At 39.1% G+C, this 17919-nt stretch overlaps 1 protein-coding gene across 5 annotated transcripts in view; it reads left to right on the top strand.

The window, feature by feature from the left end:
• Positions 1 to 17919, top strand: part of RYR2 (ryanodine receptor 2) — a 365044-nt gene that overhangs the window by 154495 nt on the left and 192630 nt on the right. For all 5 annotated transcript variants that reach the window (XM_063124341.1, XM_063124340.1, XM_063124339.1 and 2 more), the window contains exons 17-25: positions 173 to 268; positions 4704 to 4822; positions 4995 to 5128; positions 6878 to 7119; positions 7669 to 7861; positions 10204 to 10420; positions 12740 to 12844; positions 13337 to 13440; positions 15016 to 15099. In XM_063124341.1, the coding sequence (XP_062980411.1) occupies positions 173 to 268; positions 4704 to 4822; positions 4995 to 5128; positions 6878 to 7119; positions 7669 to 7861; positions 10204 to 10420; positions 12740 to 12844; positions 13337 to 13440; positions 15016 to 15099 (1294 nt within the window). The remainder of the gene's footprint in view (positions 1 to 172; positions 269 to 4703; positions 4823 to 4994; positions 5129 to 6877; positions 7120 to 7668; positions 7862 to 10203; positions 10421 to 12739; positions 12845 to 13336; positions 13441 to 15015; positions 15100 to 17919) is intronic.

Below are 17919 nucleotides of genomic sequence, written 5' to 3'. Positions count from 1 at the left end.
TCCCTTCTTGCTTAGTTTACCCACCCATGCCAGGGCGCTGTGTGCACAAACACCGTGCTCATTCACAGCCTGGTTTATTAATCTATAGTTTTTGGTTTCAAGTGATATGTGAGTGTGGCCAGTGAATATGAGGGTTTGCAAAGAATTAATCACTACCTTTATTCTTTTCTAGCGGCTTTGATTAGAGGAAATCGTAAAAACTGTGCACAGTTTTCTGGATCTCTTGATTGGCTCATCAGTAGATTAGAGAGATTGGAAGCATCTTCTGGTATGTTTTTCAGCATTCTAAAGTATTATGTTCCTTATAAATGTATTATGAAAACCTACTATGGTAGTAATTTTGTCACAGTTCCTTGGATAGAGCTTTGCATGTATAAACTGACACACAAAACCATGAAATACAGGTGCAGAAACACATGCAGTAAAATAAGAATGGCATTAAAATTAAAATTGAAGAGTGACAAACATTAGACAATGTTAAAATCCAGATAAAACAAAACAATCTTGTCTGCCTGACTAAAGAGAAATAAGGAAGGAGTCAATCTCACCAACTTTAGTAGAGAGTTCCACAGTCGGGGTACTGCTACCAAAAGGGCCCTGATTCTAGTACCCACCAACCTAGCCTCTCTAAATACTGCAACATATAATGGCCTCCAGCGAAGATCATAATGTACAGGCAAGTTAACATGGATATCCCTTTAAGGTTCTTTTTGTTATTTCTAAAGCACCTAAAATTTATTGTGTGCGGGTTAAATTGCTAGCAATTTAATAGAAATGGTACCATGTAATAGACACAACATAATAGAAAAAAGGAGATGGACAGGAAAGAGGAAAACATGCAAACTCAGCCACAACTTATAAGTTGCCTCCAGTCTCCTTCCTTCCCCCTCTGAAGCACCTTTGCTAAACCATCTAAAAGTATGGACTAAGGGCTCCATCACACCAGCATTTTATCAGACTTTTGTCCTGATTGTTTACTGTTTTTCCCTGCGACCCTCACATGACGTCGTCCCTGTCCTGCAGTCATCTCACCTCTTCCCCTCCATTTTCTGTGTTTTTCTGGGCAGGGAAAGTGCAGTATTTTTTCTCCATGCGGGATAAAACTGTGCTTCCGTCCCTGTGCATTGCCAGCCTTGCGCTATGTCATAGAACATACTTGGGGGCATGTGTATTGAAGGGTGGTCTTGCTGACAAAAGAGGACGGTGGGGATGGTTCTCCTCCAGTGTGGCGAGTAGGTCAAATGGACTTTTGCTGCTCCAACTCCACTCTCATTGCTCTATCATCCACCCATTTCAACTCCTCTCTTTTTCTGCCTGCTGTACAAGGTGCCCAACTGATGAAACGCTAAATTGCTAAACTTTGGACAACAAAACCAGAGAGAGGGAGGGAAGGGGTCCACATCCATCAGAATGTCCATCAACCACAAGAACCAATGAACTGGAGGGGAAAGGAGAAAGGGCGGGGTGGGGCAGCAATACCAGGAAGCGCGAGCCAGCACAGGTGAAAAGGTAAACAAGGTGAAATAGCACAACAACGCACACATGTGAAAATGACCAGCGCTTGACGCACTAATGAAATGGAGGTGGAAACTGCGAATGCATACCAGGAAAAAAATGTAGGTGTGATGGAGCTCTAATTGAAAAAGCAAAGATTGGAGGATGGGGAGATAAAGATCACCTCTGCTGCTCCTCCTGCTCTGTCAACTTCAGCCCAGTAGGGAATAGAAATCTCAGAAGCTTCTAAATTTGGGGGTTGCCGAGAAGTGAGGGAGGACCAGATCTTACGGGATGCAATCACTTTCTATGGTGCACTTTGACCAAAATAATATATGACTGTATTTTAAAAAGGCAAAATTATTTATTTTTTCTGGATGAAGTTTTTGGTAATTTCATAACCAGAGGCTATTTGCAACTGATTCAGCTTGAATTCAGAAGTTAGGAAATGGAGGATTTAAAGTCAGCTATTCACAAAAATACTTTTTGTCTTGCAAATAACGTTTGAAATGTACTAAGTTTTGAATTCATATAATTGAACATTTTAAAACAAATATTTTTATTGACTAGTTTTTCATCCCACTTTTTTGGCCAGTTTGTTTGTTCATATCAGTAGATTTTGAATAAACCTGTCCATACAGATAGGAACAGATCTTGGTTCTCAAATAGATTCTCACAGCATGAAAGGTAATGGGAGCAATACAAAAAGAGGTGAGAATATGGCTGCGATTCTCCTTAGTTTCAACTCAACTGGATTGTCTCCCAAGTAAGCATGGTTAGGATTTCATGTCCTATTAAAATCGGTACCAGCTGCCTCACTTTCCCTGGATTGTGCATGTTAAAACTCTACAAATATTTACAATACTTTTCTACACCCCAACCTGTACAGAATAAAGTTATATTTTATATAAAAAATGCTGCTGATTATTTTAAGTCTTTCAGTTCCTTATTTTATTCTAAATGGCAACGGCTTGTAATTTGCTAAAAATTGGAAACTGATTCCACCATAGGTTATAAAGCCAAGAACTGTAGAGTGTGCGGTAATTCAGTTTTTAAAGTCATCAGAGAGAGAGAGCTGTATATGATTACTTAATTAAAAATGTAATTGGCTTGTGGGCTTTAAGATAAAGATCAAATTAACGGTTTGAGATTTTTTTTTAAGCCCTCATCTCTCAAATTAAAAGATGGGATGTTGAAGACATTTTAAAAAGTACCACAATTATGTGTTTGCCCTTGGGGCGCTGTTATAATTTGGGGAAATATGTAGATAGTAAATGGCTTTTGATTATAATTCAAGTGATCAAAATATTAAATACTTTAACCAGTTAAGCCTTTATCTGTAACTAGAATTAGTTTCAGGTAATTAGCTTATTTGTGTGATGAAGAAATGATTAATATGTTTTTGGTATCCGTGTTAATAAGCATACTTTCAGGTTTTTCTAGCCTACTAGCAACAGGAGGAGTCCTGATGATCAACAGATGATTCCCTCTGCTTTTATTTCTTCTGACAAGGGAAATTTGAATAAAAGCAAAACTTGAATGAAATAAAAGTGCAGGGATTACTCTGCAGTAAAGTTTCACTGGTTTGGTAATGTAGCTGTCAGACTAGATAAGCTGAAGTATAACCTCTGGTTCTCTCTAGGCCTTCTTATAAATAAAAGAAGATCTGAGAGCTTTTCTTTCTGTTTATTTCTTTTTCTGGTGGTATAGAGAAGTAGTTGATTGTCTGGTTTTGAAGAAAGGGGGAGAAGACAACATAGTACTTATTGCGTCTTTATTTGCCTGATAGTTTTGGTTAATTGAGAGGTCACAAGTGATTTAGTGCTTCCTGCTTTTTCATTATCTCAATTTTGTGTAATTCTGCTCATTTTATAGGGGCATCTTTATATACCCCTTAGTTGTGATCAGGAAATGTATCAAATACATTCTCCACTCTACATGCTGTATCTCTTCTCCTGGAATGTTGCAATTTAATTAATTAATTAATTAAGGACAAAACCCCTACATGTTTACTATTATTTATTTATTTATTTATTTATTTATATAGCACCATCAGTGTGCATGGTGCTGTACAGAGTAAAAACAATAAAATAGCAAAACCCTGCCGCATAGGCTTACATTCTAATAGAATCATAATAAAACAATAAGAAGGGGAAGAGAATGCACCAAATAGGCACAAGGTAGAGTAAAACTAACAGTATAAAAGTAAGATCAAAATCAAGAAAAAGTCCCATTGCTGGCTTGAGAATGCTGAAGGTTATAGAACTTGTTTCTATCTAAACATACATAGACCAGATCTACACCAAGCACGATACGATACTTTGAAAACGGTTTGAAAAGTGTACATGGAGTGTTTCCTGTGTCCCAACAGTTGTCACTACTGTTATAAACCATTTTAAAGCAGTAGTGTATATTATTATTATTATTATTATTATTATTATTATTATTATTATTATTTAATACATTTGTATACTGCACCATAACCGAGGCTCTCTGGGCGGTTTACATAGGATAAAAACACTTAAAAACAATATAGAAAGATTTTAAATCACAAAAACATACAATTATTATCCTGCCATAGGATCCATGTTTATTTACCCTATGCATCCTCTATATAAATATTATTTATATATTACTTTTTGGACCTGTTTTAAAACAAGCCAACTTCAAACCATGCGTTATGAGTCTGGCTAGCTTAATTAACCAGATTGTGCTATAAACCATGATTTCTGGTTTGCATGCAATGGCAAGCTAGGAATAGGAGAAAGTGAACATAAACACTCCTGAACTTCTTCAGGAGGAGAACAGATGGGGTGGGGAATGTTTTTTCCTAGGAAGGGCTGTGTTTCCACATGAAAAGCTATTGATTGGCAGAGCCTGCAGGAATGCATAATTTCCCCCCCATCCCTTCTCTTTCTCCTGCACACATATGCATATGAGAAAGCATTTGCCAGAATGGGGCTCCAGACAGCAAGGGTAGGCTTACTGCAGCCCTCAGGACGCAGGTTCCAAGGTTTAGCTTTATGTGTGTAAGTGCAAATGGTAACAACAACAAACGTTTTTATTTGTTGCATTACTTCATTCTTCTTTCCTCCGCACAAGATATTTATGGAAGGGGAAGGATTATTGTGACTCATTTGATGTATGGATCATATTGTATGATTTTGAAAGACTACAAAGAATAAAATGTGGTCTTCTTATGTTTTCAGGAATCCTTGAGGTTTTACACTGTGTGTTGGTGGAAAGTCCAGAAGCTTTAAATATTATTAAAGAAGGACATATTAAATCAATTATATGTCTTTTGGACAAACATGGGAGAAACCATAAGGTATGCAGTGCAGACATGACACTAAATAGTAGATTCTATGTGGTGAGAAGCAAATTCTGTGAGTTATCTCACTGAATAACAATGAAGGTTCTTTACTGTCTTATACTTGGTGTTTTTAAACAGAATTATAGGGACTGAAAATCTTTATAACCACCACCATCATTTCCCCCAGGTGTTAGATGTTTTGTGCTCTCTCTGTGTGTGCCATGGAGTAGCTGTGCGATCTAATCAACATTTGATCTGTGACAATCTTCTGCCAGGAAGAGATCTCCTTCTCCAAACACGCCTTGTCAATCATGTGAGCAGGTAAAAAACTAAACAGAATATGTACGGACGCTATGAGAGATTTCTACCCCCCATGCTATTATAACTCAGAGTTCCACAAGCTGACCCCTTTTCACTACTACCAATTCTGTTAGAATACTTTAAAACCTCCTAGTAGCTGGTATAAGAGCAGGCATGAGACAGGCACTAGCACTAGAGACAAAATGAACAGTTGAACAAGTAATTTACTAAAGGGATATTGTACGTAAGGGATTACTAATAATTTACTTTGTGGTTTCATAACACAGCTACCTGCTCCCCACTCCTGATTTTCACCAGCCACCTAAGGTTATCTCACAGAGAAAAATTGTTGTTCACTTTCTTCTTCTAAAACACCACACATCAACCACCATACCTTAATTGTCATATCCCAGCTGCTCTTTTCTACCCAGCTAGAATCCCCAGCCAATCAAAATTGGACTTCACTGCTTCAACCCCCATCTAACAATATTTGAAGCGATTCTCTCTCTCTCCCCTTCAGAATGTCATTCAGCAACTACTACACAGGTCTTTGACAGCAAGAAAACAAGGACTCAAGCCTGCTCAGATACATTGTTGCCTCACAGAGGCCACAGAAAGTAGGGCTATGCAGGGACCCCCCGATCCGCCTTGGAGGCTGATCCAGAGCTACCAAAACAACCCCGATCCGCCTCGGGGCTGCCTCGGGGTTCCCGACCCACCTCGGCGCCAAAGCCGAGGCAAAATTCGGGCCCTCTGAGACAACTTGTAGTTTTCTGGGTGCAGCCAGCACCCAGAAAACACCCCACTTACCTGGTGCCTCCGCCGTCTGCTGCCGTGGATAGCGGAGGCACCAGATAAGCCTCCCTTCCCCACTTACCTCATCCACTACCCGCTGCCGCCACCAGCTTGCATCTGGTGGCTTCCACTGCTGACGACACTGAAGCCCAGAAGTAGGCTGCGGCTTCAGAGTTGTTGGAGTGGTTGGTGGACTCGGGGAAGGGGGGAGGGGGGCTTACCTGCTGCCTCTGTTGCCGTGCCATCTTTCTTCTGGTGGCTTCCAGTGCCACTAGCGGAAATGAAAGGGAGTTTAACATTTTAAGACATTGCGTGGCCTACTCCCTTTCATTTTCGGTGGCGGCACCAGAAGCCACCAGAAGACAGATGGCGGCAGCGACGGAGGCAGCAGGTAAGGAGACTGGTGGGGTGTGGAGGCAGCTCTGAAGCACAGAGGCGGCCTGAAGCTTCGGAGCCAATTGACTTTGGCCTGCCTCAGCCTTCACCCAAACTGCCTCAGATCCGGTTTGGATGGGTCTGAACCACCCCGATCCACTTCAGATTCGGGGTTCGGATCCGAGGCAGTGCACAGCCCTGACAAAAAGTAAACATTACAGGACAGCAATAGGCATTTTATCACACGCACATTTTCTATAAACCCTTGAACAAGTGTTTCATACGTAAAATATCATGGTTGGATTTGTTAAGAGATAGCCTGTTCCCACCCCCTTTCTGCTTCCTTTTTTATATGAAATGGAGTCACCTCAATAGGTTTTCTAGAGACAGTTACAAATGCAACTGCATGAAATGAACTTTTTAAAAGTTACTAGTGAATTTCTACTTAAATTTCTTGTTTTTATTGTAACTCACCTGGAAAGGAAGAGGGTGGAGTGGAGGTGTCCAAGGATTACCAGGTGGGATAAAATGTTTTTAACGAATAAGCAGTGTGATTTTTTTTCTGATGCATTGAAATGTTGTTGTTTTGCTTGTGTTCAGCATGAGACCCAATATTTTCCTTGGAATCAGTGAGGGCTCTGCTCAGTACAGGAAATGGTATTATGAACTAATGGTTGACTATGTGGAACCATTCACAACAGCAGAAGCTACTCATCTTCGTGTGGGTTGGGCTTCAACAGAAGGCTATTCACCATATCCTGTGGGAGGAGAAGAATGGGGAGGTAATGGTGTTGGTGATGACCTATATTCCTATGGCTTTGATGGACTTCATCTATGGTCAGGTAAGACGAAACAAATATCTTAAGTGAGTTATTTTAAGGTATAACCACTTTGTGTTTCCTAATAGAATCGGGAGTGAGGATACTTAGGCCATGGCTAGACCAGGCCTATATCCAGGGATAATCCCTGTGCATCCAAATGACACACATGGGATCCCGGGAGCAGGCAGGGACGAGCCCTTCATTTGCCTGGGATAATCCTTAGGTCTAGCTAAGGCCTTAATTTAGTGGTGAAGCTCATGCTTTGCTTGCAGAAGATCCCAGATTAAATTCCTGGCATTTCCAGTAAGGTTGCAAAGGTTTTATTTATTTATTTATTTATTTATTTATTTATTTATTTCATTTCTATACTGCCCAATAGCTGAAGCTCTCCGGAGAGCTGCTGACAGTCAGTTTAGATAATTATGAGCTAGATGGATCAATTGTCAGGTTCCTATGATACAGTGATGTTTTTTGTTTTTTGTTTGTAATTTGTATTGATTCTTTTATAGCTTTGTCCTGAATTCTCTTACATGAGATTTTGTTCTAATTATATTTATTCTTATATCATAGGCTGTGTAGCAAGATCTGTGAATTCTCCCAACCAGCATCTACTAAGGACTGATGATGTAATCAGCTGTTGCCTTGACTTGAGTGCTCCAAGCATTTCATTCCGGATAAATGGGCAGCCAGTCCAGGGGATGTTTGAGAATTTCAACATAGATGGTCTTTTCTTTCCAGTTGTCAGCTTCTCTGCAGGGATAAAGTTAGTGCCTGCATCCCATTACTTTCTGTGACTCTTTTAATTTTTTCCCTTCCTTATTTTCCTTTGGGATTTCTGTTCTATTCACTAGACTTACTCTAAGGTCCAAGCTAGATGTGCCGTGGTAGTTCCATGATTGGAATTCTGGACATTTTTATTTTCTCTTAAAAGGCAGTATGGGATGGTGATAGTCCCATATTGTTAGGGATCATAGCACTATAGCAGTTTATTACTTTGTGTTCTGGCTAGTGTGGGTCCTGGGGGAAATGGCCAGTGAAACAGGCACTCAAGTGGATTCTGATTCAAAGAAGTTGCATCTGACAAAGCAAGGGTCATATTTGGTCAGCAGCTATGCTAGGTAAACAACAGCAGAGCAAGACAAACTGCTACTCAGACCGCACTCCACAGGATCTGCTAGGCTGTGGTAGTTCCTCATGGCAGAAGGAAGGGGCTGGCAGCAACTGATGGCTTAAGTAGGCTGGTCAGCTCAGATTCCTCAGAAGCTCCACTTTTCTCTGTTACTGTCTTAAAGGGCTCATGCTCATTTCTGTTCCTATGTGGCTGAGGAACCAGAGAGGCTTTGTGAGAGCCATTCTTGAGATAGATGGGAGGGCTTATTCCTTGAGCCCAGGGAACGCAACAGAGGTCCCCAAGAGTCCTTCATAGGGTGTGGTGCCCAGTATCTTGTTGCCTCTTTGGGCCATGCACTTGGGGGTTAGTTGCCCCTCTCAAACCTGCTATATTTGCCTCCTCAGAGAAAACATATTGTAGCATGTTAGGAGGGCAAGTACAGCATTGGGAGGGGATTTATACTGGGAAAATTAGAATAAAGGGTTAAGCCTTCCAGCATCATAGTTCCAATCAAATTCTCCCCACTGGTGTGGGCTATTCTATCATGCATCTCTTGCATCTAGTCTAACTAGGCTCTAGCAGTCAGAATAAGAATTCAGAAGAGAGTTCTTGAAGACAACTGGCAATTTTCTCCATAGTTACTTGCTGTTTCGTTTCAAATCGGTCTGCTCAATCTGTCTTTTAGAAATGAATCTTAGTTGCTAATATATTGCTTTTATTATTTCCTTTAATTACCTATCAAATAAACAGAACAGTCCCATCAAAACATGTCTGTCTGGAAAAAGTCACTGTAAATATAGCTTTTGGGGGCTAAAAGAGGCTTTATTTATCACATATATTTTTCTATTTTGTTCTTTAGTGAACAGAATTTCCTATTTATAATGAAAGAAACTACATTGTAGAAGGTTTTGCTGTTGAAGATTTAAATACTAGAGATGCCAACAAAGTTCTCACAGGTCAGACTTGGGAAAAGAAAAACTATAGAGGCTCTTTAAAACAGAAGCGAGCTTTATAAGCCCCTGAATTATTATCTTCTAATTCAGATTGTAATGGGGAGACATCATTTCATTAATTGAGTAGGGGGAAAGCAAGAGGCTGCAGGAGCAAAATCTGATGATGGGTGCATGTCCTTCATAGGGGATGGACTTCCTCCACTTGGGTTTTCCTCCTCCAGACTTTTATTTCTCCCTCTATTCAATGCAATGGAGTGGTGTTGTGCCTCAAATTGTCTTGGAAAAATGACCAAAGATCTTCTGATCCCCACCTCCCAGAAGATCTTGGATTATTTTTGAGATAATTCTAGGTGAATTTAGGAGATCAGTTAAATACAGAGCAAAAAATATTGCATTTAATTATACAGTGCTTTTCCCAACAGCTCAAATCACAACACATATATTATCTAGCACATCTTTACAACAGCCTATATGATAGGTCAGCCTTAATATCCCTATATTAAGAAATATTAGCTTGCTTAAGACCACCCCGTGAATTCCTAATTGATAGGGATTTGTTCTGTGGTTCTTCTGATTTATAGGCTATGATCTTACCAGCTTCCATTCTAATGATAGCGTCGCTGTTTTTTTAAATGTTTTTAATTTCAACAAAATCTGAATAAACAAAGGATTCAGGTTGCTTAGGCTGCAATCCTAAACATATTTACTAAGGACTAAGTTCTGCTGAATATAGTGAGATTTATTTCTGGATAAATCTGCATTGAATTTTACAGTTAGAGTTATTCTTAGACTACTTGGCATATAAAACTAATAATCTAAATTAAGGAATAGCTGTAGGTAAATTCACCACAAGTAAATAAGAACATACTGGAATATAATTACAGCCTAGTATAGAGGCAATAAACTTGATATAAAAGTAATTTACTCCAGAATAAATGCTACACAGATACAGCATATACAAAGTGTAACTTTGACTCTTAGATAAAACATTTCATTCAATCTATGGACATGGAATTCTTTAAATCAATTGTTGTTTTATAGGGTACGCTTTTTGCTTGGAGGCCGCCATGGGGAATTTAAATTCCTTCCACCTCCAGGATATGCTCCTTGTTTTGAAGCTATTCTGCCAAAAGAGAAATTGAAAGTGGAACACAGCAGAGAATACAAACAGGACTGCAACTGCACAAGAGATCTACTGGGTCCAAATATCTCTTTGTCACAAGCAGCTTTCACTCCAGTACCTGTAGATACCAGTCAGGTAAATCAAATCTATACCCACTTTGGGTAATGTATTTTATATAATATTCCGTTAAAATTAGCAATCTCAAAAAATGCCTTTTGCTTCAATTTTTGTGTCATATTTCATTGCTAAGCATTTAGATGACAAACACATTATACTAAATAATATTTGCCACCATCTATCTAACTACACAGTAGGAGCACAATCCTTGCAGTGCCAGTGCAGTACTCTAGTTTGACACAGTAGTCAATATTCCACAGTCCAAGCATTTCTCAGATGTCATAATAAAGTATTAGAATTAAGCTGTAAGGTATGCAATAAAGTATCTCACCAAAGCTGGTATATATAGTCAAGAATAAAGTTATGCAATTCATAGAATAACTGGGAGAGATGACCTGATGTAGTCTTAAAAGAATATTGCATTGTTCTTGAGATTATCAGTGGGATTTCCCATAACTTGCTTAGTAATAAAATGCCTTGTTTGTTTATATTTTTATTTTATTTAAATGTAAAATGCCATTAAACACAAACACAGTCAATACATCACCATTTCATTACCCCAAAGCATAACAAACAAATGACAGAAATTGCCAATCTTGCAACACTTTACATAATTAATTTAATGCCTATCTTGGGTTTGCTAGCATGGGCCTGTTCAGAAGACACCTTAAACCACAGCTTTAACCGCAGTGGTTAAGCCAGGAAGCCGGGGTGTGTTCAGAAGACACCTTAAACCACAGCTTTAACCATGCTGAATAAAGCAAAAAGCTGTATTCACCGTGGTTAAAGCCATGGTTTAAGGTGTCTTCTGAACATGGTCTGGCTTTCTGGCTTAACCACCATGGTTAAAGCCATGGTTTAACATGCCTTCTGAATGGGCCCTGTGAATGCATCCAAGTGGTTGCCTTCTTCTCAAAGCATGAGTTTCCTCTTTCTATAAGAACTGTTACTTGGTTTTTATGTTTAAAACTATATGGGCAGAATCCAATGGGACATTTATACTCCTGCTGGTTCTCTTGTGGCTCACAGGTTCTGTTGCGTAAAGCGTGGGTTCTGTCAATTCCGTTGTGTGCTTGGGACCCACCGCTTGTGCAAGAGAGATTTACTGCTTCACAGAGGAAGCCCTGAAATGAAAAGTAATGTTTGTTTCTTGATTGGGAGAGGTTGAAGGAGTTCCCTTATACAAGTTCTGTCGACCTGCCCTTTTCCAGAAATATTTCCAGTTGCCTTTGAAGCACTAAATCTTCATTTTACAAGTGGTGGGCACCACTTGTAGATGAGATTCGGTGGAGGCATAAATACCTCATTGGATTCTGCCCTCTATGTAAAACAAAAAAGAATCTCTGAGAGAAACCAGAAGCTGATTACCAATCTGTGCTGATCGTGAGTGCTGGGTTTAGTGGGGCAACTATCCATTTATCCAAAGCCTTTTATTTTGTCACTTTAGGTTGATGTTGTAAATCCTTACAATTCCACTCGGATTCTTTTTTTTCTTAATCATTGAAAGGAAAAAAAAGACTTCTTTAATTAATTGCTGGACCAAAGTGCATTTGTTCAATGAGCAGAATATTTATGTTAGATTAAGACATTCAGTGTGTAATCCTATAGTTCCTGGGTGGGCCTCCCAGAAGCCATAGGATATGTTGGATATTCCACTCCGAGGACAGAAGCCTCCTACCAGCCGCTGTAGAAACCTCTGTGGCTGGATCTTCTCCAATGTTAGAACTCCAATGTCAGAAAATGGGGGGGGAGGCATGCTGAGGGTGTGTGCCAGGAGAGGCTGTGTGTCCACAGGAACTCCCAGTGCTCCCAAACCAGCAGATCTATACCAGGCCTGGAGATGGCATAGATTAATTCCATCTCAAAGAACCCCCTCAAAAAAAAAAGTCTGAGGGAGAGCAAAAACTCTACTCTTCCCTCTCTTCTGCCCTACTGGCCTGGACCAAGCAGATAGAGCAGTTCCCCTGCCTGTGGAAGTCCTTGATGTGGTAAGTAGGATTCCTATGTTACAGCACCATCATATCCATGTCCATTCAGAAGTAAGTCTCATGACACATCTACACCAAGCAGGATATAACACCATGAAAGCGGTATGAAAGTGGTATTTGGCATGTGTCATGGGCCCCAACAGTTGTCAGTGCACTTCAGTACCACTATAAAACAGTAGTGTAGATCCTGCCTCAGTGGGGCTTGTTCTCAGATAAATGGGTATAAGATTGCAGCCTTAATCAGTAAAAAGCACATAGCCTTTGGGCAAGGAGTTTATTTTATCCCCCCCCCCCCTTAATTGCTCCCTGTGTCATTTTATTTTTAACAGACTCACTCTTCTATTTTTAGATTGTCTTGCCTCCACACCTGGAAAGAATTAGAGAAAAGCTAGCTGAGAATATCCACGAACTGTGGGTTATGAATAAAATTGAACTTGGATGGCAGTATGGTCCTGTATGTACCTCTTCAAATGTTGTATTCTATCCTTTGATATATATATATTTTAAAGGAACTCCAAATCAATAAAATAGAATAAGGAGCCAAGATCTTCTCCACACCAATATATATGTGATATAATTTGCAATACTTTCTACTAGTTGGAAATTAAACAGCATTTGTGATTTCATGTAGCAGAGGTTTTGTATCAAGTTTTCATGTACCGTATTCCTTCGATTCTAAGATGCCATCGATTGTAAGACGCACACTAATTTCAGTACCACCAACAGAATAAAAGCTTTGATTCTAAGAAATAATAAACGCACCCGCGATTCTAAGACGCACCCTGTTTTTAGAGATGTTTATATGGGGGGAAAAAGGTGTGTCTTAGAATCGAAGAAATACAGTAGTAAAAATGTTGCTTTAGCTTTATTGGGATTTTTTAAAATAGAATTGACCATATTGGACTACAAATCTAGGACATAAAACTCAGTCTTTCCTATCTTGCAGGTTAGGGATGACAATAAGCGACAGCATCCATGTTTGGTGGAGTTTGCAAAGCTGCCAGAACAAGAAAGAAATTATAATCTCCAAATGTCATTAGAAACACTGAAGTAAGTTGTTAGCGCACTCAGTCTAATCTAGGTATATGTGACCCAGGGAATTCTGTCCTGTTTAAGACCAACTGGATTTCTCAATGTTTCCATTCTGATAAGCAGCAACAGACTGTAGTAGATTTTATTTCCATTTCTAGAAATATTTTGCACTTTTGTTTTCAGGTTCCGCAATCCGGCCAAATGGTTGTGCAAATTTGATCTTTTTTCCAGGCCTTTAAATTTGCACAAGTGTGGTTGTAATTTTTTTTAAAAAATTGTGTATTACCCCCAGAAGCTGATGTGGAGGATAAAATTGAAAAGTTCTTTGACAAATATGGATTATGCCTCTGCTTGACTAAACACAAGGATGAAACTGACAATTATATTTACAATGAAAATATGCCTTTGAATGCTGAAATGGGCCTTTACGGCCACCATAGTTTGTGACCTTATATTTACAAAACCACAGAGCTCCCATCCAGTTTCCTCAGTTCAGATCCATACACTAAGCAGGTTGGCCTGGTCCTGAAGCAGTCCAAGTTGAATCGGGGCCAGTTCGGAAGTTCTGGATCAAATTTCGGTGTGTGTATCCATGCATAGCTCTACTCTGTGGGGCTACTTAGTGGACAGGTGGACTTGCAGAAATGTGCACTTGCGCAAGACTCCTGATAAAATTATGACCCCATTTTTGTAAATTTAAAGACCTGAAGGGAAAAAATGGATTCCATTTATGCAAATTGCCACTGCCATTAATATATATATATATATATATATATATATATATATATATATACACACACACACACACACACACACACACACACACACACAATCTGCATAATGGATTGACTCGCTTCAGATGGAGTCAATGTCAGTGGGGGGCGGGGACAGAATAAGATCCACCAGAGCCAAACTAGAGTACTGGATTTCACCCCATTAACAGAATTCTCATATATCCCTAGTCTAATTACAAGCACCTTTAGGTTTTTGCAAACAAATTGGTTTGGTTTGAAGTTTGCTTTATATAGTATTACTAAAGTGTCAGTTTGGTGGATTATATTAATCAGTGTGATTATGCATGTCCTCTAGTAATCTCCTCTGAGAGACTGTGCTGGTTACTATATTAATAATTTCACATGCTCTTCTGCTTCTTTACCAGAAACTACAGATGCACCTGTATCAGCATTTGAGAAATGCTGATATTTTTAAGCATGTTTTATTTAAGAAGATATTCTGGGATTCCTAAAGTTTCACTTTGCATATCTGTTTAATCTAGTTTTTTCTGCAGGCAAATCTTACTTTGATACTCTGCATTGCAAAACAATTTGTGCATTTCTGATTGTTGTTCTATTTGGATTTGAGTTGAAAATGTATTTGCAGATTTTAAACATTGCAACTTTGAAATCTTGAGCGTTAAAATCGGCAATCCTTTTCACAAATATGACCAAAAAAGGTATTTGAATAGTCAAACATCTTCGTACAGATTCTTGGAATTTTTGAGTCTTGCTAACACTCACACCCCGCAAGCAGTTATAACTTTGCCTTTTAACATACCATTTTATATCTCTAAAAGTTAATGATTTTCTCCTCTAGAACACTGCTGGCATTAGGTTGTCATGTTGGAATTGCTGATGAGCATGCTGAAGAAAAGGTGAAGAAACTAAAACTTCCAAAGAAGTAAGTTTAAACTCAGAAAATTAAGGAGAAAATTAAATTCTACTCTATGTAAAAACCTGTTTTCCTTGTCTTGCGCCTTCTCTTTACTATAAGGGAGAGCTGGAGAGAGTTGGTAGGGTTAGCTTTTGGGGGGTGCATGAGAAGGCAATGGATAGGCATGTGATGAGTTGAACCTTCTAAAAACTCCATCACACCTTGGAAGAAAAGCTGGCTTACACTGGCTACTGTCGCTTGTCTGTGGAAACTCAGTTGCTTCCTGTTTTCAAACAGGAAGTAAACAAGGTGCACGAGGGCCATTCAGTCCCTGTTGTGAACATGCTGCTTCTCCCACACACAGCAGGAGAGAAGCAGCAACTTTGGTTTAAAAAATATTTCATAGTTTTTCTGGTTTTCCTTGCGGCGCAAGGAAGACCAGAAGGGGTGGAAGGCATGTGAGAAGTAGACGATATCATGTGAGCTACCTCCAAGGAATCCCTGAGTGCCCAGTAACAAGTGTGCAATAAAACACTTGTTGGATGGAGCTTTAAGACTCTAGGTTTAAAATAAAGCTTGGAACTACCATTATTATTATTTTTAATATATAGCCAGTTTAGTGTAGTGGTTAGAGTACTAGACTGGGGGAGGGGTCTGCATTGATGGTTGCCCCTGCTTTAAAAAAACCCCATGCTTTTGCTGCTGCAGAGAGGCATTGGGTTATCCTGATGCAGGAGGCAGTGCGGCACTCTGGTGCCTTCCGCCTGGGAATGCCCCCGCCATGGTGCCAGAGTGAGGACAGATGGCAGAAGAGCTGTGCTGACCTCACTCCAGTAAGTCCCCAACTTTTCTGTTGTGCATCTTCATCTCTTTGTCCCACAGTGGCAGCGAATCAGTGGCTGTGGCATACAAGTGACGCAGTACAGATTGGCAGCTGCCACAGGCAAAGACGATGTTTGGAGAGCCCCCTGGACTCAGGAGATCCGGGTTCTAATCCCCACTCAGCCATGAAACTCACTGAATGACTTTGGGCCAGTCAGTGACTCTCAGTCCAGCCTACCTCACAGGGTTGTTGTGAGGATAAAATAGAGAGTAGAAGGAGAAGAAGCAGGTCAGTCATCTTGGTTTCCATGGAGGAGAAAGGTGGGATTATAAATGTGATAATAATAAAAAATAATAAACATCATTAATACTAAAATAATGATGCCCCATCTGAGCATCAAAGGAAGGGATCATTTCACCCTACCATGATCAGTGTATCAAAATGCAAGGTATAATAAATTTTGGCTTGAAGTCCTTGTTCTTGTTTTGGAAAGTTGAAACAAAAGAAATACAGGCTTTTTAAGGCTGTAGAGATCGCTAAGATATGTGAGGAAGGGAAGCCATAGAACCAAAAATCCTGTTTTTAACTAAATATACACAAGAAGTGCATATATAAATAATAATAATAATAATAATAATAATAATAATAATAATAATAGCCCATATGGCTGATTCAGACTGACATAAATCCTGATTAAGAGAGATATAAATAAAAGTAGTACTTGGAGTGAACAGCAAGATGATTGTGCATCCCTGGTTGATCTTCCTTAAGAGGACTAAGGTCAGACTGACAACAGTGAGAATAAAGAAATGGTTCGTTTTCCCTCTTCTTTGTTTTCCCCCAACAGGGCACATATTTAATAAGGCTGTGTGCAGTCATCTGAGGTTTTCCCATTTACTCTGATGCAGCTGAATAGCAAAAGTATTAATAGAGTTTAATAATGGACATTTATAGAATATGAATGTAATCTGCACATAGTTGCCTTTATATCCTTCACACATTATTAATATTATTATTATAATATTTATTTGTATCCCGCCTTTTGCCCAATAACATTCTATATCGGTTTAATCTGCTTGATGCTCAAATCCCAGTTAATATTTAAATATTCGCTGACTAGTAGCTGCAGAAGTTTAATTTTATCTGATCATATGGACATTTTATCTTGCTCACAGCCACCATCTGCAATAATCAAGTTTGATTACTGTGTATTTGTTTTTGTATATATATCATTGAAACACCTATTCCAAAAAGTAAATTAAGAATCCAGTTTTCATAATCTCACTTGAATTCTCAGTCCCCTACCATAGTGTTCACTTTATCATATGTAGAACACATCAGATTCCATTCAGCTACTCAGTAATATTTGGTCCTTCCATTATTATTCATTTCCTAGCTACTTTTATTCTAGCAAAAATTAATGAATTAATGACAATTTCATATTTGGGGTTGGAGATTGAGTCTTTTATACAGGAATTGTTATTGGAATTATTTGTGACATTACTACCACTGCCTTCTTCCAGTATTTTCCCCCCCATTTTAATACTGTCTAACAGCATATATCTAGCATTAGAAGATTGACATCACAAGTAATTACTAGGTATATTCTAAGAAAATAAGAACAGCCATGTTGGGTCAGACCAACAGCAACCATGCTCGCCATGTAAGAAAATAAGAGCTATGCTGGGTGCAAGGATTCTGCTCACACAGTGGCCAAACAGCTGCCCATGGGAAATCCACAAGCAGGACATGAATGCAACAGTACCGTCCTGCCTATGTTCCCCAGAAATTGGTGTACATAGAACCCACGGTTATATGCAATAAAATCGACTAACTCTCTATTATACTTCTCTAACATGTGAGGTGTTAAGTGCCAGTTGTACAAAACCTTAAGATGATGAGTAGATATCGAATTTGAAAGTTCACTTTTAATATAAAACTCTTGATTTAATAAAAATGGAAATAATCTGGAATTTTGATAAAAAGGCCTTTAGTTGTTTTTAAATTGACTTAAGAATGACCAA

The sequence above is a fragment of the Elgaria multicarinata genome, chromosome 4 (genome assembly GCF_023053635.1).
Source record: "Elgaria multicarinata webbii isolate HBS135686 ecotype San Diego chromosome 4, rElgMul1.1.pri, whole genome shotgun sequence".
NCBI classification, from domain to species: Eukaryota; Metazoa; Chordata; class Lepidosauria; order Squamata; family Anguidae; genus Elgaria; species Elgaria multicarinata.
This window is presented reverse-complemented; position numbering and strand designations above follow the sequence as displayed.